Source organism: Pungitius pungitius, chromosome 14, assembly GCF_949316345.1.
Source record: "Pungitius pungitius chromosome 14, fPunPun2.1, whole genome shotgun sequence".
NCBI lineage: Eukaryota > Metazoa > Chordata > Actinopteri > Perciformes > Gasterosteidae > Pungitius > Pungitius pungitius.
In genome coordinates, this window is record NC_084913.1 from 16,238,861 (window position 1) to 16,266,069 (window position 27,209).

The 27,209-nt window shown below is 45.9% G+C and overlaps 1 protein-coding gene across 1 annotated transcript; it reads left to right on the forward strand.

Annotated features, from left to right (window-relative positions):
* Nucleotides 1–117: 117 nt before the first annotated feature.
* bach2a (BTB and CNC homology 1, basic leucine zipper transcription factor 2a) lies at nucleotides 118–26,697 on the forward strand. Its single transcript, XM_037486939.2, has 5 exons — nucleotides 118–375; nucleotides 17,589–17,871; nucleotides 19,840–21,237; nucleotides 23,722–23,928; nucleotides 24,118–26,697. The coding sequence occupies exons 2-5, from the start codon at nucleotides 17,605–17,607 to the stop codon at nucleotides 24,496–24,498; spliced, it is 2,253 nt and encodes a 750-aa protein (XP_037342836.2). The 5' UTR covers nucleotides 118–375; nucleotides 17,589–17,604; the 3' UTR covers nucleotides 24,499–26,697.
* Nucleotides 26,698–27,209: the final 512 nt, after the last annotated feature.

The window sequence follows — 27,209 nt, forward strand, 5'->3', positions numbered from 1 at the left end:
AAAAGCCTGTATTGAAAAAACAATATTTGTCCGTACTCGCAGTTTAAAAAGCTGTCAGTAAGCTAAACCAAGGCGGGGGGGGGGCTCCATCACAGTAGCAGAGGGGGGCTTGGCCGTTGTTGTGAATGGGGGCCGGCATGACGTCAGGAAGCCAATGTCAACAATGCAGCTCCTAGAGGAGAAAAGGCGTTTCATCCTCTCACACACACACACACACACACACACACACGGGAGAGCCATCCACCACGCGCCGACTGATGCCCACGGTGCGTTAAAAGCAGCGCTTGTGGCGGTCGAGGGGCTGCGGGAATAACACAATGCGGACTCACTCTTACTCCTGAGGAACCGGACGCACGACGAGCAGGATAAACCCGGGTAAGTGGTCCCGGTGTGGAAACCGAACGACCATCGCGCGCTACTACGGGACCCGCTGGTCTGCTTGGGATTTGCTTCTACTAATCCCCCCCCCCCCCGCCCCCCCTCACCTGTTTGTGGTGTAGTACACAGTAGTGTGTCCGCCCTCACGGTGTGCGTCTACCTGCCGCGGAGGTGTGTGTAAAAAGCCGCTTGTTACGTGTTGTGCTTCAGTGGGTTTCCCTCAACGAAGAAGGCGTCTGTCTGGCCGGGGAAAGTAGCGCCACGCTGACAAAGTGCTTTGTGTTGTTGCGGCCGTGGCGCAATGCCGTTTGATGCAACAAAAAGCCCGGACGGCGCACGCCACTTGAGGGCACGCGGACTGACAGTCGCCGGCGGGGAGCGCGCGTGTCTCCGGTGCTTTGTGGCGTCATCGGGACGGACCGCGCGCGTCGCCTCGCTCCACGAGCAACTTCTCGGCTCTTTCTGTTGGCGCCTCGTGCTTTTGTTTAGCTAACCGCATCCCGCAAACGCGACGAAGCCCACAACGCGTATCGATAGAGCACTGAGCGAGGGGGGGGGCGCTGCTGTCATGCCGCCGGGGGGAGGAAGGGGTCTGCAGAGGGACAAAGGACCCAGCCTCCCACCCCCCTATTCCCGCCCTCAGCCGCTGAACCGGTCGCTTCGGTAAACAGCATCGCGGTGTGGGCCATATGTTGACGTGTGTCCGCCGCCACGTCCCGCTATGGACACAAAGCGACTCAAATGTGACTTAAATGTCACAAAGAAGCCAATGTTGGAGGCTACCCCCCCCCGGACCTTAAAGGTCTAAAGATAGGAGTTACCGAGGGTTTCTTTTCACTGCAGCCCAACAGACGCGGTGTGTAGAACCGTGTTTAATGATCCATTAAAACCCGAGTCTTCACTGCGTGCATCGTCTGCTCAAACGATACGTCGTGGATGGACTCGTGTGCCTCATTTAAGGCGCTGTGAACGTGCCTTTTTATTGCCGAGAGATGAGCTCTTTGTCGTCCCTCCTACAAAGCCCCTTCCCTTCTTCCAAAGTACCGCGGTGTGTGCTGCACTTGCTTGGTCATGAAGGGGTGTGTGTGTGTGTGTGTGTGTGGGGGGGGGGGGTTTATGTACAGATCAGCCCAGTGCATGAATGGAGAGGAGAGGTGACTTGAGCCTATTAAATATTGACCACTTCCCCACTGTTATATGGAGAGGGTTATCTTGGAGACATGGCCTCTGTAATGTGTTATGCTCGTGGAAGTAACCATCATTAAAAAAGGATTATGAGTGGGACAATCCGAGAGATTTGACCTGTCACCGAAAGGGTGCTTCCTGCCACTTTCCGTCTTGTGAAAACATGTATTGTGTGATGTGGCGCTCTGTTAAGTCGGAGGATGGGATGGAAATGATGTCATCGCAGTGACCTCAGTGTCGCAGAGAAGGTGCGTTGGAAGGCAGGGACGAGGAAAAGCTTATTCCCCTGGCTTTGCGGTGGCAGCAAAAATAACTTGAGCTGCATAACGGGAGGTGTGTGATACAGCGTGCATGACCCACATTGAGGCCTAAAGGTCAGAAACGTTGTACTATATTTGTTTAAAACGGTCTCTGCACTACCACTGACTTTCTGTAAGTGCACGTCTCATCAAGTCTTTTAAAGTCACCAAAGGCCGGAGTCTGTTTGAGTGACAGCACACCAGTGGTTTTGTCAACATGTCTGTAGGCATGTTTTATTGTTCAGTTTAGAACGATATACCAAATTACTGAAAGTGATGTTTTGCTTTGCTTGACCAAAGGTCAACAACAAAAGCACAAAATATTATACTGAGATGTAAACCAGTAAAAAAACAAGATGTCACTTCCTTTTAAAAGCAGCAAGAATTTGGCCTTTTGGCTCAATGGACTAAAAAAAAATTATTTATATTGACCAGTACGTATCTGGTTGACTATTTTGAATACTTTTTAGATTAGCCTTACAGGTTTTACTATTCAAAGTCACCTGTAGTAATGCATGAATGCACATTTTCGCATATATATATATATTATTAATCAAATATTTCGTATATATTGAAGCTATTTTGATGAATAACGATAAAACGTTGTTTAGAGAATGACCTCTCATCTTATGAGGGAAGAGCTTGTAATATTTTCTGAAGTTGTCATGGTGACATGTGGCCGTCCCGTTCCTATTTACACACTTTCAAACCCCCACAGACTCTCGCTCTCAACCACTAACCAAGTCTTCTTCAGTACAGCAGGAGGTCATTTAGTACATGATGGTCCATTTAGGGTTCAATAGACCAGAAAGCAGTATGCTTTTGGGCGGGCCTACCAATTGATTAGCAGGCCACTACCACAGCTTACAGCATCTCGTCCCTCCCCTTCACTACAAATATGGCCACCTCCGTTCGCTGGTTGCAAAATAAATGTCGTCGACCAAAACACGGAGTGCAGGTTTAAAAACATCAGGTGACTAACCGATGAGTGATGTCATAACGCCAACGCGCCCCTCTCACACACAGTCTATGAAAGCAACCCCAGAGGAAGCAAACAATGGTAACCATGAGCTCAACCCAGAGCCTGGACAATGACGTCCCTTCATCCGGTGGCTCGTCATATGTTGAGTCTAGCAAAGCCTAGCTCAACTCCTTTCGCTCCCTGTCCAACACCCCAAGGATCTTGGTGAGATGGCTGCGTTTTAACGGTGGTTAAACACAGCTAGCACTCTTAGTATGATGTGATGTGAGGGGTTTCGGGACAGAGGATGTTGCATGTGTACAGACTGTAAAGCCCTCTGAGGCAAATTTGTAATTTGCGATTTTGGGCTATACAAAATAAAATGAATTGAATTGAATTGAATTAGTACCCTGCGTCTATTTCCATCCTCATTACGTCATGTGAAGACACAGTCCCTGAGGGGGATGGGTCTGTGTGTGTGCCTTCTCACATGTCTGTACTATGTCTTTATGTCCTCAGTCAGGTCCAGTTGGTGATGCATTCAGGATGTCCACCTAGAGCGCGCGCACACACACACACACACACACACACACAGGCAGACGAGCGTACACGGTTAAGCTGATCTAAAGTGTCTGTCAGGAGGCCTTACTTTACTCTCTGCTGTTCCACAGCCTTTGCCCTGCACAACCCTCTTCATACACAACATCACATGTTTCATTTCAAATGGATTTATGAAAAGGAAATTGCTACTAAATGGACAAAATGTAGAGGCCTCATCTTAACCCTTATCCCTACTCCATGAAAAACAGCCTTTGGTCATCCAGGATCATTGAATACAATGGGAATAGCTATTTGTGTAAACACTGCAGCAATAACAGGCAAGATGAGGAGGTAATGCCATAGACTCAGCCCTCAGTAGAACCAGCACAGAGGTACCGAGGGACTGACCCAGGTTCCGTGTACAGACAGCACGTGGACCACCCCCATGCATCATTGTGTTCGTCAGTCGCAGGAAGAGAGCTTGTTGTCTTCCTGCACGTTTCATTCTTCCTCTGTGCTGCTCGCTGCCAGAGAGACCGTGATGCATCATTTACACCCACAGCACTGGTGTGTGTTCAGCATGTGCAGGTGAGGGGAACTGATGGAGGGCAGCCTGACCGTGTGTGTGTGTGTGTGATGAGTACAGACTGTCCCAGGAGGCGAAGCTCCAGGGGCAGACAGGAAACTACGCTCCCGGCGTCTGATGGATCTTTTTCTTTTTCTTCCTTTGTCTCTTTTCCCTTCCTTTTTGGTTGTCCACCTCTTCCTCTCTTTCTCCTTTTTAAATTCTTAATCACTCTCTCTAGGCAGGTCTATTTTTATCACCCGCTCCTTCAGATAGTGGTGCCAAGTTTTCTTCGCGGCGGTCAAAGAGAGGTTTTAAAAGGTGCTCCTGGTTTATGATCTATAAAAGTCTATGATGACATGACTTTACTTCTCACTTGATTTATTACCTCAGAAAATATTGTAAACATGAGTTTATGGTCATAACCTCAGGAAGCTAGCGCCTCTGTGGGCTGCTGTAGCTATGTGGTCACAGGCCCGCCGTGAGCTGGACAGAGCTCGGTCAAGACTATTTTACAGTGTGTCCCTGCTTGTTGTTGAAATATTCCAACATGGATGTCCCTCCTCAAAAGAACGGGGAACTTTGAGCTTCTTGGGGTTGGAAGGCTCCACAAGCTCCTGCGGATGTAGCGGCCTCGCTAGCTGACCATTAGCTCTCCTGGACCACTCAGACAGAGCAGCCGTCACAACACTCGCAGCGGTTTGGAAACAACACTAATGACGTAGGAGTGACACTCATATGTTCTACTAATCATATGGCAAATATAAAGCAGTGTTGAAAAAAATCAGTCAGAGCAATGAATATTCAGGACTACTTTTGTTCCATTTTGAGAGCAAGGATCAGAGGGCAGTCTGAAGATCTCGTCAGGATGTAGTGCAGGCTCTCTCCACCTGGTGATCATCCCATTCAGGCAACCCCCTAGTTTACCACCAGTGCTACGTGGCAGTGTGGACTCGTCTTGAATGAATCGCTTGACTTTAAACACTAGAACATACGGTAGTTTTACCTTCTCCAGCGTGTGTCCTGGCGGTACTCTTTAAATATCAAATGTATCAAGCTATTCCAATTTATCAAGACTTGAGCCGCCGATGGCAACATATTCCAGGATAATTTCTTGGGTTTTCCCATCTTAAATGCAGTGTACCAAAAAGTTCAAACCAATTCACCAACAACAGGACTCCCCAGTCTCAGCTGTCACTGCCCAGGGCACTGTTGGCATTTTTGGGTTTTTATGGTGCATAACCTTGCCACATATCTAGCAACCCATCTGGCATGGCTGGCATTGATTTTTGTAGACTTGGGGGGGTGGGGCGGGGGGTACAGATGGTGACATGACGGTTGGCTGTTTTGGGCACTGCTTCAATCAACACGGGCAACATAGGCCTTGCTAAGCTAAAAGTAACAGAAAGAGACGTGAGACGCTTCTGAGGGACGAATAGTCTAGCAGAAGTTAATTTTCACAATTCTTCTGCTGGCTGGAGTCCCTGCTACTTCGGTGCACTCTGTGCTGCCCGTATAAGAGACGTGTTTGCTCATGATTGGTTCCCCCTCAGCTAAACACGGCTAGTTCTGTCGCTACTGTTACTCTTTTGCAATGTTGGCTCTGATAGCACTGTTAGCGGCTAGCTTCCGGCTCAGCCGTTGCCACCTAGAGGGACATTTGGAAACAATAGAAAAGCTCTGATTATTCAATCTAGCACCTTTTTAGAATATGACACCCGTGAATGAAATACAGTTTAGAGGGGGTTTTGCGAAGGAAAAAAACGGAGGAAAAAATACACTTGCTGTAAAAAAGTTTCATAAAAAAAAAAATTGTTATCCTAAGTCTTGCAACATTGCTGCTGCTTTGTAGCAGTATACATCAACCCTTTTAACATGATGATTTATCTAAAAGCGGACAAACAGCATCCCTCCGAGTTGGCCTCTCGAGTCTCGTGGGCTGATGTAACAGCGCCGGTGAAGCTGTTAAGGGCCCGTCTGATGTTGCGGAGGTTCCACCCGTCAAGACAGATTATGGTGCTCTGAAATTCGTCTTCCACGTCGGCTGCCGAGGGAAGACACGGCTCCGGCTTTGATGTGATGCAATTAAGGGTTAGTGTGCTGCAAAGGATTACAGCAGCAGAGGTAATAAACAAGGACTCTGTCATGCTTTACAGCCACGTGGGCCAATTCAGGTATTAATCCCAAAGCTCTGGACTGGTAAATTAGTTGATAATACATGTGCATAATGGATTAATGCTGATCTGTAATCGGTCCGGATGACCCATCACACTTTGACACACACGTGCTTCGCTAATCAATTTACACAAATTACCTGAACCACAGTGTGAAATGAAGTTTCACTGAGATTGTTATCCACCAATATTCAGTAAATTCATCACGTTGACATCACGTTGATACTTTTGGAGTCTGTTACATAGTAAACAAGCAATCCGCTTTGAAACTTCCGCCAAACAGAGATTCCATTATGAGGCCGGTAAATGATTATTTTAAGAACTGTAATGCTGTCTGATAGGTCGGTATGTGATCTTATAAAATGTAGTGTTAGTGAGGAGATGTTTTCCCAGCAACATAAATAGATATTAAAGATACATTATGACCTTCTTTTCAGTTCTTTATTGAATTTCGCTTGCCCAGTGCTAGTGTATATATGTATAATATATTCTTAATTTAAGTTGTGACACCACAGACAAAAACAAAATGCTTCCATTATAAAACTGAATAATATTTCAGACTGGTAAAACATCCAAAACACACATATAAAGATCTTTATTTGACTAGTTTTTCAATTTGCGTTTATAGATCTTTTCTTAATTGAACAAATTGTAGCAATAGAAAATGGCTCAAGATGTTATAATTATAAAATATTTAAACATTAGTTATTGTCCCCTTATTAATGTAATCCTATTGAGATCAATGTCTCTTCAGAAGAGACTTGACTATAGCAGCCTGCATTCTCCCTAATAGCCACCAGGGGGTGAGTCCTCTGCTTGGTTCACTTGTCTTAATGCATAGACCTTTTCAATACAGCATGATGTCCATTCAGTAAATTAAGTCCATTTAGAGTGAAATGGATCATAAAGCCCAATATGCTTTAGGGTGGGGCTACACATTGATTGACAGGTCTCTACTTTTCCTCAAATCAAATATGGGGCTCCTGACAGGCAGGAGCAATGATACTGTGCCAACCTCTGTGGTCTCAGATCAAAGGCTTACAACGGATGGCAAAGTCTCGTCGTCCACACTTGGCATAAGGCTCCTTCCTGTCTCCCTCAGCCTACTACAGGCCCTTTGCTCTGACAATCCATTCCTTTTTTAGAAGTAATTCAAGCTAAAATTCAGATTGATGGTTCATTTGTTATTATTAAAGTAATTCTAGCGTATTTGATGGTTGCTTTGTTTCACTCCTTCGGGGCCCTTTGACATGTCAGCGCTGCTTGGTCTCTTCCACGTGTTAACGATCAGCAGCAGCAGTGTTAATTGCAGAAAGCACCGAGTTACGAAGCCCTTCCTTCTTTGACACTCGCTGTTCAGGGTCTTTGGGGCTTCTGCTAATGAGCTTCATCGTGTCCAATTAACACACACCAAACCACTCAGGCACACACACACACACACACACACACACACACACACACACACACGCCTGCCTTGTGACAGAGGGCGGCAACAATTAGCAAAACGCTTTAGAAATTTTAGCTTAATTGATGCTGATATGATGTACGTGTGGGGGAGAGTCTTGTCACAGTTTTGTTCTTGTTCATAGTGTAATGGCCTCTTTTAAGGGTTGCCTGGGAGATGAAGCTTATTGCAGGCTTCAATATGAATCACAGTGAAATAAATCACAATCATTATTTATCACACGTGTTCTTGTGTTACACTCAAATATTTCAGCCTTTTTTCGATGTGGTTGCAACCACAACTGTGAAACCACCACAGGGTGCACACAGGAAGAGCTGCTCTTCATGTCCCTCAGGGCTTCCTGTGGGTTGTATGAGTAGAAATGAGACAGGTATGAAAAGGCCGTTTAAGTACTACCTGGGTAGAAGAACACTAATGTGTATTGTCTATGGCTATTTGGAGTTAAAGTTAGTATATTATTAACCAACCATCTATATTATTATTCAATATTCTGAATATACAGTTTAAACAATTTGTAATATAAATTTCATGATTGCTTGTAAGTCAGATTTACATATCGTTATCACAGTTAACGTGTTAGCTCGTTAGCTGGTTAGCGTGTTAGCTTGTTTTGGCTGCTAGTGTTGCCACCAGAGGCTTGACAGACGTTGCAATAAATGGTTTTCCGATCTAACTTATTTACCAAAAAAAAAAAAACAGCTTGGGCACAAGTTGTCTTGGTACCTGTGTCGCTCTTTCCCGCATGTAGCAACAGAGTTACTTCTTGTTGTGAGCTGTACCCAGCATGCAGTTCAGCGGGGAAATTTTAATAAATATAAAATATTCAGTGTTACAAATTGTTTATGTGTCACAAGCTGTTGTGTTGTGGTGTTTTACCCTGTTAAAGTGTTTGTTGTGGGTTATTCATGGTTATAAAGTTATAACCATGACCCAATCTCAACACACGTAAGACCTGAGCAAACTCTGATGGTATGAGCTGTCCCTCCTTTGGAGATCCATCACCAATAAAACCGGTACACCGTGCAGCCCTAATTCAAACCATGGGTCAGGTTGTCATTACATGCTTTTATAAATCCCAGAATATCCCAGGCGAGTGTTGGAATTTTGCAAGTACATCTTTGTCTAAATGAAAGTGCAGCTTCATGATTGCTTTGGACTGTTTGGCTTGTCAGCAGACCGGTTGCCCACGGTTACTACCCAGACAGCTGCCAGGTGTTGGTTTAAGGAAAAGGCTTGTTGGGGGTTTTGGGTAATTAAACCTACATCCTTATCACTATAAATACTATAATATAAGACCCCAGGCCGTATGATGAACCTGCAGTGAACACTGAGGAGTTTACATCTGCGTCTTCAGACTTCAGTCCCGTTTGGCTTCCTTTCCGGTGAAGCCAATTCGGTCTCCTGCAGGATTTCCCTTTCCTCAGTATGACTCTCACGGCAAGAACTACCCCCACTAGGTGTAAGGAGACGCATGACCGTAGAGGAGACTGGTGAAATCAAATCCATCTGACCAGGAGGGACTTCTCAATGTTTTTTGGGGGGATATTGAGGGCAGCGGCGCCACCACATTGTTGAGGACAAGATGTATGACACCATACTGCAGGGGATCATGGGAAACCAGTATCCAGAGCAACCTTTAGCATTTGGATGAGATCATCATCTGAGTCCCTGAAGCCTCCTTCTTATGTTTGGCATCGTATCCCAGTCTGTTGTTTCCTGCAGTGTAAAACAACGTTTGAAACACTAAATCACTGCTTTTCATCAAATGTGATGTTAATCTTTCCTGTAGTGGAACTTTGTGGGCGCCATGCAGCCCACATGTGTGCTTTAATTTTTCACGCCTTCACTGTGTGAAGGAGACAAAATAATCCTTCTGCTCAAAATCACGACTCCGTCCCAAAAGTGATTACTCTATCGCACAGTTGCGATGGACAGTTCGTTTGGCCCAACACCAGACACCAACATGTAGAGCTCACCCTGCCACGTATCCTGTAGTCCAACACCAGACACAGACATGTAGAGCTCACCCTGCCATGTATCCTGTAGTCCAACACCAGACACCAACATGTAGAGCTCACCCTGCCACGTATCCTGTAGTCCAACAGCAGACACCGACATGTAGAGCTCACCCTGCCACGTATCCTGTAGTCCAACACCAGACACCGACATGTAGAGCTCACCCTGCCATGTATCCTGTAGTCCAACACCAGACACCGACATGTAGAGCTCACCCTGCCATGTATCCTGTAGTCCAACAGCAGACACCGACATGTAGAGCTCACCCTGCCACGTATCCTGTAGTCCAACACCAGACACCGACATGTAGAGCTCACCCTGCCACGTATCCTGTAGTCCAACACCAGACACCGACATGTAGAGCTCACCCTGCCACGTATCCTGTAGTCCAACACCAGACACCAACATGTAGAGCTCACCCTGCCACGTATCCTGTAGTCCAACACCAGACACAGACATGTAGAGCTCACCCTGCCACGTATCCTGTAGTCCAACACCAGACACCGACATGTAGAGCTCACCCTGCCACGTATCCTGTAGTCCAACACCAGACACAGACATGTAGAGCTCACCCTGCCACGTATCCTGTAGTCCAACACCAGACACCGACATGTAGAGCTCACCCTGCCATGTATCCTCTAGTCCAACACCAGACACCAACATGTAGAGCTCACCCTGCCACGTATCCTGTAGTCCAACACCAGACACAGACATGTAGAGCTCACCCTGCCACGTATCCTGTAGTCCAAAACCAGACACCAACATGTAGAGCTCACCCTGCCATGTATCCTGTAGTCCAACACCAGACACCAACATGTAGAGCTCACCCTGCCACGTATCCTGTAGTCCAACACCAGACACCGACATGTAGAGCTCACCCTGCCATGTATCCTCTAGTCCAACACCAGACACCAACATGTAGAGCTCACCCTGCCACGTATCCTGTAGTCCAACACCAGACACAGACATGTAGAGCTCACCCTGCCACGTATCCTGTAGTCCAAAACCAGACACCAACATGTAGAGCTCACCCTGCCATGTATCCTGTAGTCCAACACCAGACACCAACATGTAGAGCTCACCCTGCCACGTATCCTGTAGTCCAACACCAGACACCAACATGTAGAGCTCACCCTGCCATGTATCCTGTAGTCCAAGCCCTCGGCCCGGGATTGTGCCCTTTTGCTAATCTCTGGCTGCACATCCCGTTGCTGCCCTGGGAAAAAAAATGTCATGTCAAATTGTCGTCATACCATACGGTGCCGCCATGTCCAATTATTGTACTGGGGACTCAACTGATCTTTCTTGAAATTCATCAGTTCACTTATGATGGAAGCAACATGCTCTCCCCAGTGAAACCCCATGTTGTTGTCTTTCTCCCATAGTGCTGTTGTTGTTCTCCACATGATAATACTGTCATCGGTAAGTTCCTTTGCCTGCTGGATAAAAAAACACATTCTCCAATAGGGCATAAAGCCTGAGTCTACCGTTCAAACGTTTCTACTAATGAGAGCAGATCAAATACAAATGAACACAAAGGATTCCTTTGGTGTTTGCCAAGTCGTGAGTGCCACAGAGTCTAAATTTCCTTTTGAAAAAACAGTATATGTACATATGCAACAATATTGTATTTGTTCATTTGTTTGCCACACGTGTGTGAAACTAAACATCTAATATATATAAATGAGCAGAGTGAAATGGACAGGACGTTAAGGTGCAGGACTCCGTTGGTGACCCAGCAGCCTCAAAGTGTTCGTTCAACTTGCAGATGTTTGCGCTGAGATAGAAATGGAGGCCCGAGGCATCGCAGACCACCGAGGCCTTCATAGAGAAGGTACCCCTCACCTCCAGGTCCGTATCTAAGCACGGCAGATGGGTTTTCAAACACTCACTGGCCTTTAGCCTAATGTTCAGCTTTGTTCGGCGTTAATAAATCAAACTTGTGAGTCACTGAATGTGCTTTATTAGAGGGGCTTGGTTGTGATTGTGGTCATTGTAATTCATCAAGGACACACACTAACACACAGACAGACCAAAGGAGCTGAGGTAAAGCCTTCAGTCTCTGGTGGGATGGGGCTATTCCTGCATTCTGTAACTGACGAAGGAATGTCTTTATTAAACAATAGTCGGATTATTAGACCATTACATGCATCTAATATAGTCATCTACTACATTCTTGTCATTTAGCTTTTCAGCAAAAAAAGGAGACTCCAAAAGCAGTTTTTTTATAGGTTGTTCGTAACAACCTGAATTAAATGCCTGCAATGTGTATATATATGAATTGAAATATAATCCATGCCATTCACTCTTCTGGTAAAGTGTAAATAATTCAGAGGATAGAATTGGTCTTGCATCCTGTGTGTGTGTGTGTCAGTGATAGGCAACCTCAGGGCTCTACAGTAATGGTTACCATTGGCAACCATTTTGAGAAACCATCTAGCAATTCTTGGCTTTTGGTTTCAATCCATGGAGACCACTTTTCAAAATAAGATGTGATTGACTAACCCGTCATCATTCTAACAAAGGATTCCACAAACACACTACATGTAGACATGTTCACTAAATGGCTAACATATTACTCCTATCGGGGATGATCAGATTGTTCTCAACTGAGATCTAAACACCAAGACAGCAGAGCATTAATGCACCTAAAACGCCTCACTATACCTGGACTAGGTAGCACTTTATTAGCACTAATGGTGCCACTTAGAGCACTTTGTAGTTTGACTTTCTTAAAGAAATTGTACTTTCTTGATTCTGAGTTTGTACCCTCTTCAATGCACTTACTGTAAGTCACTTTAGATAAAAGCATCAGCAAGATGAAATGTAGACCGATGTAACTCGTTTATTGCTGGGATTGGGCAATGCAAGACAAATAAAACCACCATGTTGTGAATCGAAGAGGATGGCATATGGATCCCCAACTTCCCTCCACGGTACTTTATCTGTGTGCACACACACTTACTGTTCAACAAATCGGTCCCCTTACCATACCTTCTGCATGGATTCTTTCTAGTGGAAAAACAAACGCTCTCCTTCAATGCCATCGCTGCTTTTGCAGACTCACGCTGCGTCTCAGCCCGCTAACATCTGAACATCCAGGTACTGAGAGCTCTCTTCTCATGGCTACAAATGGCCTCCTGATGGAAGCAGATTAGAGCGGTGAGTGCTCCGCATTAGCTCTGCTCGACCCGTGTTGTGTCAGCGTGTGTGTGAGTGCGCTTGTAGGACGAAAGGTGAACGTATCGATGGGGAGAGAGAAGACATCACAGCCAAAGTACCTCAGTCAGCTATTCGGGATCTACGGATCGTAACTTAATCCCCTCTAAAACACCCACACCCACACACCCCTCACCCCTCCCTGCTCATACCAACACGTAGGTCTTCCCATGAATGGTCCACGCACCCACCGCCTTCCAGGCCCCACGCTCCTTTCACTGCTCCCCTCCTACAGCGGCCCGCTCGCCCTTCGCACACACACAGAAGTCCTCTGACACGGGACGTCTGTCAGGAGAGGTGGCTACGTGCCGGAGGGATGAGGCCGTTTTTACTTGCACAAAATCCAATTGCACTTGACAATGGCGGGATGAGCTACAGCGGGTGGAGGGAGGCCGGGGGTTGGCAATGACCTCAGACGCCATTTATCCGTGGCCCCACACCCACGGGCTCAACAAACGCGTGTTTGCTGAATGCGCTCCAATGAGGTGTGGATATCTCAGGAAATGGAGGGCCACGGCTAACGTGGCCAGCACCGCTCTGTAGCTCTCAAATAGTATTCCCGACGTTAAGATTCTTCTCTATTTGTTCCCGGAAAGTTTATCATTGGAGGATGATTTTCTTTGAGGACGTTTTTCTTGCTGATACCAGCGTGGTACCTGACCCAGCGTATTCGCAAAAACTGCGTACTTATCTCGTAGTAAAATGTGCAACAGCCAATCGTACTGATCCAATACCAGTGTGTTGAAAACTAAAAAAAGTATATATGCATGTATTAAAACACACTTTTTTTTGCTTGGCTCTTGATTATTCTAACGTAGCGCCTCAACAGGGACGGGGCTGATTGGCCCAACATTCTGTGACATCACCGCCTGCCACTGAATTTTGCCACTTCAAGTGTCATTCAATGTAGTGTTCAAGCTCCCCACGTCGTTATTTCAATGATGCTTCAGCTGTGATTCATCCATAAGTCCAACATGTCCAGTAACTGATCTGTTTATGAAACATTTCAAACACAGAATCTGTTATTACTCATTATTCCTGCTTTAAGCAAATAGATCATCAGATTATTTGACAGAACTCACTACCAGTATACCCAGTATACCCACCAGACACCCTCAGACGAAAATGAGACATAATCAGGACAGCGGGGAAGGCAAGACAGGGGGGAGGAAAGTAGGGCAAAGTGGTAATTCAGACAGCACCTGCACACACTCAGTGTGTGAAATCGGTGAATTCTACGTGTTTGTTAATTCATATTTGTGTGTAGCAGCAGCTGTGGGGGGAGGCCCCTGCCTGGTGCTGGGCTCTGCTGCTCCTCTGATGAATAAATCACTCCTGGATGTTTCTACTCTGCCGGCTGTGTGTGTGTGTGTGTGTGTGTGTGTGTGTGTGTGTGTGTGTGTGTGATTGAATGTAGGCTAACGGAGCTCTTTGGTGGGCCGAGGGGGGGTGTGTGGAGGTTTAGGTAGCGCTGCCTACATTTGAGCCATTAACATCACGCTGACAGGGGTTACACATTGAAAGGTGGAATTTAACATTCAGATTCATCCCCTTTTGTTGTCTGACGTGTCGACTACAATGTGTGTGTTTACGGACACACCATTCTGTTACGGAACGTTACATAACTTTATTGTGAGGTGTTCAAATGTTATCTTGTTTAACGTAGTTTTGGCAGTAAACTTGAAAAATACAGTTGTTTGAAGATGTTTCTTTCAGCAATATAAAATCGATGTTAGAAAATTGTGCTTTTTTTAATTTACTAACACTAGCTTGAAGCAGCTTGTAACCCATTATCAAAATAACAGATTTCTTATCAATGAACAGTCAATCATTTCTATTGTGTTTTTATAGTTATTATTATTTATCGTTACTGTTACTATACTGTATATTACTATAAGAAAGAACAGATCAAATTGTCACTGTTGGTTGAAACGGCATCAACCTTCAGCCTTTAGCCTTATGTACCAGCTAATATCAAAAATACATAACAACAAGAGAAGGATCTGTCAGCCAATGTGGATCAATGGATATTAGCAAAGGAAACCTGCTGGTCGACTTTATTACCAGTACATCTACAGGAAGCTAGTATTGCTTTAAATGGATCTTGTGTATTAAAGTGCATAAAATAAACATGATATTGATGCACTTGAGTTAAAAAAACGGGATTGAGGGACCTGTTCTGAACACCTGCTCAAACCTCAATACGTCATCAATATGGCTGTAGCTTAATAAGTCCTCCTCATTAGTGTGTGTCTAACTCCCACCGTGCCCCTTTCCAAAGCCTTCCTGTGCAGCCTTATCCATGGAACAGGCTACACATACCGAGTAGAGTGGCGTGCTGTGGTTGCCTCTGTCCACCGTAGTCCTCCTCCTCCTCCTCCTCACTTGTGATTTTACAGCTCAGGGATTATGGGAATCATCTCGCTGCCTGTAAGCCCAGTCTCGGCCTTTCCTCGCACAAACCAGAGCGAGGCTCCGGCGCGATGATGCAACCAGCGGCAACGTTGTTTACCTAAGACCCCTGCTGCCTCTCAACAGTTTACCAGCACGGCTGCTTGGTTGCTAAGGGGGGGTACAACATGAAGAGGCACCGCTTAAAACTACAAAGATTGGGTTTATACAAAGTGAGTAATGGGGAAATGTTGATGAAATCCTTTCTGTAATTGGGGGAGTCCATACTGTGAGGGTCTGTGGAAGCAGTGGGAAGCTCCACGCTAAATAAAAAGGACGGCAGATTACTTTAATATTAAATTCCCGTTGCCGTCATTCATTTTAATGTTAATAATGAAAATAATAATATATTATATATTTTATACTCAATTATAGTAATAAAAAGTTCCATCGCTGTATTTAACCTTCTCATCTCATCTTCCCCCTGCCTCATACAAAACAAAACATCTGGTTTTACGAGTTCAATAATGAGAAAAGATCCAAAAAAGATTAACTAACAATAGATCATATAAATATCCTTTTGCAGCTTTATCTTGACTGTAAGACAAAAACTTTGGAGTGAGTGCTGTCACAACATGAATGAAAAAGTGTATAAAACATCATTACGACTACTAATGACAAGATTAGAATTCATTTATAAATATATAATAATGAAGTGCTGATCCAATCTGTAACCCAGAATTTACAGTTTGGATCCAAATGTGATGATCCGTCGGACCACCAGCCAACAACAGTACAAAACACTGTCTGAGGAACACGGTAGAAGACAAAGAGCAATGTTTGCCAAGGCCTTTTCCCCCTTTTTTTGTTCAGACAGGGGCAATGATGTAGTGAGTGGTGCAGAACAATGTGCATCATGAAAAGCAACAGAGGGAGTGTGAAGTGTTCCTGAGGGGGAGCAGGAGCCGATCTGTGTAGATCATCAGGGACAAAAGCCAGAATACGGCTTCAGCAAGCCCCCAATGCTGGGCTCTGCCCATTAAAAAGCCATGAGTCGGCAGAAAGCAGCCCTCTCTATGGCTGCTGACACACACACACACACACACACACACAGAGCCCAGGGCTGGGGACACAGACAGACTGCATGCTCAGCTGTCTGCGTTGAGGCTTTAAGTACTACAGCATTGAAATGAATCAAAATGGGCAGAACTGCCCACAATCTATTTACATGTATCTCTATTCACTCCTTGATATATATATATACAGTTACACTTTTATACATGTATCTTACAGCTCATCAAATTTCAGTCAAAATACCAGCAGGTGCGTTTTCATATCCTGACTAATGAAGTTCAGACAAGACTCTACTCATGTTTGCCTGGAGCTTATTTCTCATACAGCCAATCCCTCCTCAAGCTTCTCACTCATTGTCCTCACAGTTGCTGTTTGGAGCTGTCAATCAGGACACGGTCTGGACACTGCTGGTCTGTTTTTTTTAAACCAACAAGCTCATTTTGCTGCTGTCTCTCTTAAACATGGTTGTCTACCTCTTCAGCCAACAGCACCAGCAGGTCTGGACTCCAGTTATGGTGCTGCTGCTCAAGGCAGACGTTCCTCAATCGCAAAAAAGACTGACAAGACGTTATCCTCCTGTGTTGTTTATTAATAAGCCGTTATCTTTCTTTATCTCACTTTTGTCCCTCCTGATTGGAATGTCACCATCAAGTGATACTGTGAGAATAACCTTGGAAACCAAAGCCCAAAACCCAACACAGATTCCAGCTGTTACTGCTTCAGCAAAAACATGAGCCCAGCCGCCTTGTTGTTGGCCCAACCCCAATGGGAGATGGGTCATTATCCTTATGAGCTAAAACACAAAACACATTTCTAAAATAAAACAAAGTGTCCTCTCCTGTCAGCCTCGTCCACAGCGCTGCTGGAAAGCAGATGGAAGGGAGCCGGTGTCATAAACAAGAGACAATCTGCATACACAAATAAATAAATCATGAAAGTAAGCCTTGATAGTGAGATATCCTTCAGTACCGTTGTGCCTACGTATAGCCAGTTATCAGCTGTGCGGCTGTCAGGTGCCAGTCACTGATACCGGACCACAGGGCTCTGTTTGCCAAAGTGTCTTTCCTACAAAGGGCCCAACTCACGGGAGGTCCTCAAGTACTACCCATTGATCCTGCATCGGGAACCTGAATGTGAAGGGCTTGTCTTAACATTGAAGCCTCTTCTGTTTCATTCACTACAAATTCACTCCTCTGCACTGCAGCAATTCAGTTTTTCTTAACCGTCAACTGGTGAATATTTGTCATTTTCAAATTCTTCTGTCCTTTGCAACCACGTCGCCCCAACAAATGCTACAGCGCCTCTTTCCTTCCCCCGTCAGGGTGCCAGAGGGAGTGATGTCGGCGGGAGAGGAGCGGAATGGGGAGGCGGCGGCGCCAGTGTACGTGTACGAGTCCAATGTCCACTGTGCCAACGTGATGCTGAGCCTGGAGGAGCAGCGGCGGCAGGGCATCCTGTGTGACGTCACCGTGCTGGTGGAGGGCCGGGAGGTGCGCGCTCACAGGGCCGTCCTCGCCGCCAGCAGCCGCTACTTCCTGCAGGCCCTGCTGGGTCACAACGGGGCGCACGGCGAAGCGGAGCCCATCATTAACCTGCCGGACAAGGTAAAGGCCGTAACAGGACACTTCACACACAACAGGGACACGTCCCCGGGTCATTTTAGACAGGAAATGTTCCCTCTGTTTGGTTTCCGCTAGGAAATCCTAAAGAAATGATCCAAAGGTCGATGGGGGCATTGGAAACCCACTGAGCGACCTATGGCCAGCTGCCATGCATTATCATTGGCTCATTGTCAGCCGTGGTCAAATGTAACAACTGCGACCAGCTACGCCGCCTAGTGTGTTTTCAGCGTAACACAAATGGTCCACACTGTTTCTCTGGGACCTGTGAACCTGCACGTGTGTGTCCTTCACATATCTCAAGGACTGTTATTCTGACCTTGTGTTATGCTGGGTTCCCAAGGACGTGCAGTGACGGAGTCGGTGCGATTTGGACAAGGGACACATTCGATATGAATCCTTTTAGAATAGATATAAGTGCAGTGATGTCAGCTGTTTGGCTGTGTTACCACTTGCCATCATCCCGTGTTTGTACCTTTTTATAGAGGCGGAGAAGCGGCCGTGGACAGGATGGAAAGGGGGCTCTTGCCCCCAGCGGCGTACGTTAGCATATATTGCCCCAGATCTGTCATATTGATTAATATGTCCTAGTAACTCCACCTTACAGTGATCACTCGCGCGCTTCAAACTCCACCCGCTAACAACAGGAAGCGTGGCTTCATTCCTCACATCCCCTCCGCTGTCCCTTCACTGCTCGCATAAATTACTGGAACTCAGTTTGGCGACGAGGTAAACACGTTGGGTGTGAAATATTTCAGTACCACGGACACTACCGGCATAGTGTCAAAACACAACAGGGCCATTAAAAGGAGACAAATACGGATGGTATCCCCCTCACATGCGGTTTAGTCATGTGATCTGATCAAAATCATCTACTTTTGTGTTTAATTTTGTTTCAATACATCTACGTATTCTTTACTCCCATTTTATTACAGAGATTATTTTCCTCAGCAATTCTGCATTTAATATATTTCATCAACAATTACATGTAAGCCAGCATTCAATGTATGGAAATGACAGAATTGAGCAGCCAACAAAGTACAGGTTTTGGTGATATTTCACTGTAATACAGCTTCATGATAACACAATATACACTGTATCAACATGAAGGTGAAAACTAGACCATGGCCACTTGATCCATTTCCTCTGTGTGCTGCTACTCATCAGCGAGGTTGGTACCGGAGAGCCGTGAAGCTTCTCCCGGCTCCTCTTGGTGCTGATGCAAGCTGAAAATAGGCTTACATGCATGCAGCATCACACGCTCTCTCACGTGCACATGCAGTCGAAGCTGACTGTAGTGAAGGATTGGGAGGGTGAGGAAAAAGATATAAGCAGAAGACGGTTCATATAAGATTAACAAGGAGGAAACGTGGCAGAATTAAAAGTGGAGTAGTTGCTCCTGGGGGTAAAATTCTGTTAGAGTCACAATCTGCGTTGTGTTCCTCCCTGAAGGATGTAATACTGTGGTAACTTACAACATCCTTCTTTTGCCATGAAGAAAACACACCGACTACAATGTATTAAATCTCCTGGAGCCCCAAAATACTGACCATTAGAAGAAGCTTCTAATATTTGACACTCAAAGTTATCTTTTATTTTCTTGCAAGCAGAAGTTGTAAAGAATGTCAAACGCTCTGCAGAAGTGCTCAAAGTTAGATTTGTAACACAATGCCACACCACGGATCACCCAAGTTTCTTCATGCTACCGAAAAACAAGGTACACCACCAGTCAAAAGTTTGAGAAGGTGTGTCCAACTGTTACTGTAGTACGACGCGTCTGTTACTGAAACATTGATCCGCACGTTTAAGCACATTATAAAAAATGTATGACTATTGTAAGAAAAGTTTTTAGAGATAGTACACAACAATTTCACCATTCCAATAACATTCCAATTCCTCGTTTCATAGTGCGATGCTTTCCATTACTTATGATCCTGCCTCTCTCGTCTACAGGTGTCTGCTGAGGGTTTTGCTCCACTGCTCCAGTTCGCCTACACAGCCAAGCTGGTTTTAAGTCGGGAGAACATCCACGAGGTCATCCTGTGTGCGGACTTCTTGGGCATCCACAATTTAGAGGACTCTTGCTTCAAGTTTCTTCAAGACCAGTTGCAGAACGACAGCCACCGCGCCAGCAATGGCAAGGTGGAATATGACGATGACATCACGGCGGAGGACTTTTCTGAGGCAGTATCCTCGGATGAATCCGCAGACACAAGGCAGCAGACCAATCACTTAGCCAGCACTGCGTCTCTGCCTGCCGACCTTTCTCAAAGTCCCAAATACAGAAAGTATCAGTACCAGCTCTCTGATGACAAGCACAACGGAGAAGACCATCATGGTGATGATGTCATCTTGGCCAACCACACCTCAGGCAGCCCTGTCCGCTCCCAGCTCAGAGACAGCTCTGCTGCTCCACCAACTCTTCTTACACCCTCCAGGATCAAAGAAGAACCATTCGTTTTTGAGGAAGAAGGAGATGCAAGGAGCAACCAAGAACTGTGCACCGAGGAGGTCCTGGAGATGGAGCTTGAGGTAGAAGGGGTTCCAGTAGCAGCCGAGCACTCTCCTAACCAAGGTTCCCCCTCTTCCTGCCTGCGATCCTATCTGCAGAAAGGCGGGCTAGATCTCAGCGGCGTGCCGGGCACCACCATCCAGCAGCTGCTCACCAACAGACTGTCCCTCAACCACTACAGGGAACTGGTCAAAGGCAGGCACAGGGAGAAGAAGGAATCTCTCAAGACAGGCCTTGCAGATGTAATACCAACAGGGCTTACGGGCAAGAACCTGGAAAGGCCTGTGTCCAACGCCTCCTCCTCCAAACATGAGGGGGAACTGGACAGAGCCAGCGTCATTTTCTCCTCAGCAGCTGGCGAGCAACAAATGTTGGCCCGTTCTTACATGGATGATACGTTCAGAGAAAAGGGCTCAGATCTGATGCACACGGAAGCTCCTTCTCCTGGTCAGTCATGCCTCGCCACCAGCTGTCCTGTTCCCATTAAGGCATCGCTGCACTCGCCTTCCCCTTCTGAGCCCCGGACCCAGACCTCCAGCTCTCGCTCGTCCTTCTCGTACCCAGAGGATGCAGGCAGCGGTAGCTCGCCTTTCAACCTGCCCCAGTTTGACTTCTCCTCATCCCCGCGCTCCGGCTCCGCCTCTGGACTCCCTCCCTGCCTGGCCGGGGTGATGGAGCAGACGAACCCCCTGAGCGGTGAGCTGGTTTTCTCTCAGGGTTGCACCAATATCAAGAATGAACAGGGATTTGGTGCCAGCGGTGACAACTCCAGCGACGAGTCGGGCTCTTTCTCAGAGGGAGACAGCGAAAGCGGCATCTCCAGAATCTCTGGCCCCGAGGTTAGTGGCGCGCTCATTGTACTGTATTTCAAGTGGTTCTCTTTTGTGTAGCCAGAGTTCTTTGAAGACATTAGTGACCCGAGTGGATGGCAAGAAGGAAATGGCATAAATACATGTAGACTCAAAAAACAATGCGTAATGTAACTCACTGACTTTAGGAGAACATATCCTGTCACTATGATAGTTGTCTGATGATATTAGAGACCTTTAAAAAGGGGCTTTCATTGGAGTTAAAAGAGGCGTATGGTCGCCATGGTGATGCCTAAGCACATGCAATATATGAGATGTGAGTTCTCTCTCTCTCTCTCTCCCACACACAGCACATTAGCTTTATTAGATCTGAGTGGTAATGGCCTCCAGCCCGTGGATGACTCAGTGAATATGAGGTTAAGGTGCTCAGGCAGTTTACAGGAGTCACAATAACAAACTTAGGTATTCGCTGCTCTCCTCATAACCATCATCATCATTCATCTATAGTGGCATGTGATATTATCCTAAATGTGTTGCCTGCTCATCGGGCCGAGTGGCTGTAGTTAGATCAATACAAAGGCTTTGGGAAAAAAGTTAGACCTCACAAACGAATCCTTAAACTGTCATCGTGCGCTTCGTAGGCTACTGCTATATAGTAGCTACTCCTACTCTACTAAAGCATGTTGGAGCATGTCTTGAACCTGTGAAAGAGGTCACCATGTTGTGAAATACATTGGTGTATCAAAAAAGGGGGTAGAAAAAACAGCTCAATGTATATGTCCGCTTTGGGATGTCATAAGTTGTACAAAGAAGTCTTGGACGCAGCGCATCTTCCACTAACATTAGAAAACGGAGCATTCATGAAGATTTGTGTTCTGCTTGTTGGTCACATGTTAAAACTGCTGTTTGTCAAAGTAGAGCACAAAGTGAGGAGGACTTGTAGAGTGCCAGTAGAACCGTTAAGTCTGACCGCACCAATACTCTGGGTTGTAAAGTTGTATTGACAGGTTTCACCCACTGTGGAATTCTGTTTGGTAATTAGTCTGTTGTGGTATACCAGCATGGATGTATGTGGACAAATGTCCAGTTGGGGTTACATACTGTTTTCAGCTCTTCAGAAGAAGAGAGAAGTCTGTCAATGAAGATTGACAGATTAGTGGTGAAAGCAATTCAACTGAAGCACATTCAGAATACGTGTCTGCTCAAGTGTTTGCATTCTGAGATGCAGCTCGTCTTCTATACATGAGCCACGTTAATATGTGTAAAAAAATGACAACTATTTCTTCATGTTTAATGAACTCACCTAAATATCCACATTAGAAAATAGGATTTAGTTTTTAGCATTGCTTTACTTTGTTCTGTGTTCATATGTGTGTGTGTGTGTGTGTGTGTGTGTGTGTGGAGGGGGGGTGGGTGTGTCTGTCCCACTTCTTTGCCCTGACCCAGTTGTCTTGTCCATGGAGCGGACACACACACACACACACACACACACACACACACACACACATACACACCCTCGGGTGCCCTGCAGGTAGGTGGAAGGTGTTGTGGCCACGTTGCCTCCACCATCTGCTACTCCTGACCCCAGATCTGCCCAATTCAATTAGGCCGGCCCCACAGACCCCGTGCAGCCCATTCAGAGTTAACTCCCCTCCTTATCTAATTCTCAGGTTAACCAATCTTTAATACAATCCAAACACAAATGACCGTTTAGTTATCCGGCTTCACTGAAGTCAACAACTGATTTCAATATCCTTTTGCCAACCACCGAGAGGGGGAGCTCACTGTGTCCTTCCAACCTCGTTATGTGACTGTAGAGAGTCCTGTGGCTATATATAGATGTCTATACAGTAAAGGATACAGACACACACACACACACACACACACACCTTCCTGTGTTGTCGGAGCAGTAAATGATGTCATTTTGTATGCAGCTTCCATGTACACCACAGACATGTCACATGACAGTATTCACAGATTAAATAAGCGATATTTCCAAAGTGAGAATACCGCCCCAGATTGCCACGGCAACAAACCAGTGGATGATTGAAAGAATAGTTGCTCATAATAGGGCAGAGACAGAGGGAAAGATGAATGTATAGATGTGAAGAAAGAGAGAATATCTATGAGGGACTGGCTACGTACAGAAAGAAAATCAAATGTTATGATTCCACCTGATCCAACATAATACATTATAAAGTGTTCCTGCACAATGAAACAAAGAGCTCGTGTTGCCTTTGTGCCGAGCTGCTGGATCAATAAACGGCATCATACTGACACCTAGTGAATTCTGCACCACATTGACCTCCGCCAGTTATTTTAGATGGATTCAGAATATTTCATATAATGAACTGCTACTACTAACACAATATTACATTACATTACATGTCATTTAGCTGATGCTTTTGTTCAAAGCGACTTGCATTTCAACCATAAATACATTAGAACTTGCTATAGACGAGAGCCATTATTCCTCATTTTGGTTGACACTTAACCCTGTGGTCCTTTTCTTAGGTGAAGCTGCCCTTCCCAGTGGACCACATCACCAACCTGCCACGCAACGACTTCCAGATCCTCATCAAGATGCACAAACTGACCTCGGAGCAGCTGGAGTTCATCCACGACATCCGGCGCCGCAGCAAGAACCGCATCGCCGCCCAGCGCTGTCGCAAGAGGAAGCTGGACTGCATCCAGAACCTGGAGGGCGAGATCCGCAAACTGGTGCGCTCACGGTTTTCCCACAGTGTGTCTATTACCAGATCAAATGATGCATCGGGTGGCAGTAAGCCTCCAATGTGGTGTTGTATTCAGTGTAATGCTCTTTAGGTGATGTAGCGGGGGGGGAGGAGTGTAGCTCCTTCACTGTGTTGTTTGGCACACAGTGACCCCAGGTGTGTTTTGCACTCCCAGGTGTGCGAGAAGGACAAGCTGCTGAGCGAGCGCAACCAGCTGAAGGTCTGCATGTCCGAGCTGTGGCAGAACCTCTCCTTCCTCTCCCAGCAAGTGTGCAGGGAGGGGCCGCCTCCCGCCTGCGCCAGCATCGACCTCACGTCCAGCCCGCCGTCGCCTTCTTCCGACGGGGGCTCCCCCCGGCCCAGGTCCCCCGCCTCGCCGACCCACAGGGGTGCCCGTCGGGACGGACTTGAGGAGTCAGGTCTGGGGCGGGTTGACCCCGAGTGCCCCCCGGGGGCCACACAGGAGGTATGTAGCCCAAACGTGACTGTGGATTTCTGTCAGGAAATGACTGAGAAATGTACCACGGAGGAGCAGAAGAGACAGAGCTGCACCTAGAGGGTGGGGGCTGGCGACAGACACTTGGTCCTGGGACACTGGCACTTCTCTCCAAGTTTCAAGTCTTTTTCTTCTTCTTTGTTTTTTTTGTAATGGATGACACAAGCGTTGTCTTATCAGCAATACTGTTCAACAGGTGTTTTCAGACTGAAGATGAGACAGAAGCACTGGCAGCTGTCTTTCTTTCCGTGTCCCACCCTGACTCCCCCTCCTGTCAGCTCCCTCCCTCTCTCGTGCATCATGGGAGGTCAAACTCAGGAATTCCTCCGAATGTTCAGTAACGCCCTCGTTCACATGTACACGCACTTTGCTTTACAGTCCTGTGACTCCTTAATAATTACTTTAGTACGTACAAGTGATTTGTAGAAAATATAAATGGTTATTTAGTCATACAAAAAGTTATAATCACTCACATTTGACGGGTTCAAGTTTAAGCACTTTGACTAACTTGTCCTAAATGTGGGTGAATATGCTCATTTCCTTCCGTTCTCAGAGTGATGTTCTGGTTGTTTTCAGTGAATCTCCGACATGTGTGTTCAGTCCGAGGCTGGAGACAGAGCCTGGTTAGCCTAGCTTAGCATAAAAGCCTGGAATCCAGAGTGTAACTCGCCTCTATTAAAGACTCTACTGCAGCACGAGCTGCCACTGCTTCTGCAGGTGTGGTCCTGCTCCTCAAATTAGCTTCAAGAACTGAAATGGCGCTTTGCAGAGCTGGTGTTGGGTTAGTTTGTTTTGGGCCACAGAGCAGAACCTGGTGGTGGGGATGACCCGCTCTGTATGGAGATGTAAATGGCACAATTATACACTAAACAACATATACTTATAGATAGTAAATTGATAATAGATCCCTCATGAACGATTGTGCTTGAAATCAGCTTCTTTTCTTGGTCACCTACATTTATGGTGAAAGTCAGTTATTCTGCTGACGCACCAGTGGCTATTTTCACCAAGAAGGAGGCGCTGTGGCCAACAGAATTTCACATATCTCGTTAAAGAAACGCTAATGACTTGAATGAAACTTGAGAAGAGCACAACTCCTCCTCTCTGTGTCCACAAGGGTTCAACTAATCCTGAATTATTCACTATATGGTATTCCACCAAACCGCTTAACTTTTGTTATACCTTTTGTTATTTAAAGTGATCTAGTAGTTGTTGAGAGACACAGGACTTTAAAGTAAAATGTTACCAAAGGTGTGTATTTGTAATATTTTGCATTAGATGAAACAGTCAAATGAACTCTCATTATGCAATGTTTTTTTTGTTAAACTTCACTTGTACTTTTTCTTGTATTCAGATGGACATTTCTACACTATTCTCTCTCTGCCTTTTTTTCACATGTGCGCTAAGGGGACAGAACTCCATTAAGTTCAAGCAGGGCCCAGCTCCTCTAAGAGGTCCCAGCTGGCATCCAGTGTCCACATAGATAGGACGACCACACCGTGTGACGGCTCCATTTCTGCTCAGCCGATCTTTTCCAAAGCATGCTGTCAACTTTCTTTTATTCTCATTTTTCAAATGTCAAGATGGCAGCTTCCGCGTTGGGAATATATACGATTTTGTCTTTTTTTTCGGGACAGTGGGGGGGAAACGTATCATCCATCTTATGTTATTAACACATGCCCACTATCTTAGAACATCATCTCGAATTCCTTCAGGAAAATAACACAGAAATAATCTATTTCTATTTTCTACCCATTATGTAACAAACAGCACACATGTTCACGGGGTCTGATTCCGTATCTCGACCTCGCAGTTGATTTGAACATCACGCATTAATGTAGAAACCTGTCATGCTGTGGAAAATGGACACGCGGCTCGGTGTGGTCACCTGAAGAACAGCTTAAACAAATCGTAAGTGCTCTTTTTCGTCCTGTTTATTTATTGTCTTAAAGGTAATAAGAATTTGGTGTTTGTACTTCTGGTGATCATGTATTTAGCTGCACTCTTCTTGTATTGTACATAAGACAAATATCCCCACTAAAAGTATTTGGTATTGTATGTCTGAGGAAGTTCACACCTGGTACAGGATGATCCGTTCGTACCAACCAGTACTGAGCAAACACTCATTGATTCCGGCGGATGCTAAATTCATCTGCCGGGTGAACGTCGATGGCGAGGCACGTGGCAGCGGCGAGTGGCACAGCCGCGCACAGCCGTGCACGTCCGATGAGTTTGGGCTTCTTTTGGCCACCGGGGGGGGGGGGGGGGGCATCCTCTTTCTGCACAGCAACGCCGCACTTCAACAACAGACACAAAGGTCATTGGCGATATCACGTCGTACCTTTTCACAAACGGGTAGATAACCCTTCAAATGAAAGGACGCGATTTTGTGAACTCGTCATTTGGAAAAAATCGAAAGATAGAAATATGTTGAATTCTAAAATGACAACCGTGCAGCTTGATGGATGCCACAGCATCCAGCCGGGTACACTGAAGAACACCTCTCAGCTGACTTTCATAGACTTTAATTGTGAACTTGTTCATTTATTTATTTGCACTCTTGTTTTGGGGGGGGTTCTAGTTCAGACGAAAACGCTTAGATGTTAGATGTAGGTTGCCCCTCTTCTAGAGTTGATTTGTTAATGGTTGTACTTTTTTATTGTTGCCAATTTCCATATGAACGATAAGTACTCATTTACAAATTCCAAATGTACTTACTTCCATTTATTTTGACTTAAGAGGTGTGAGTATGTTTACAATTTTTGTGTATT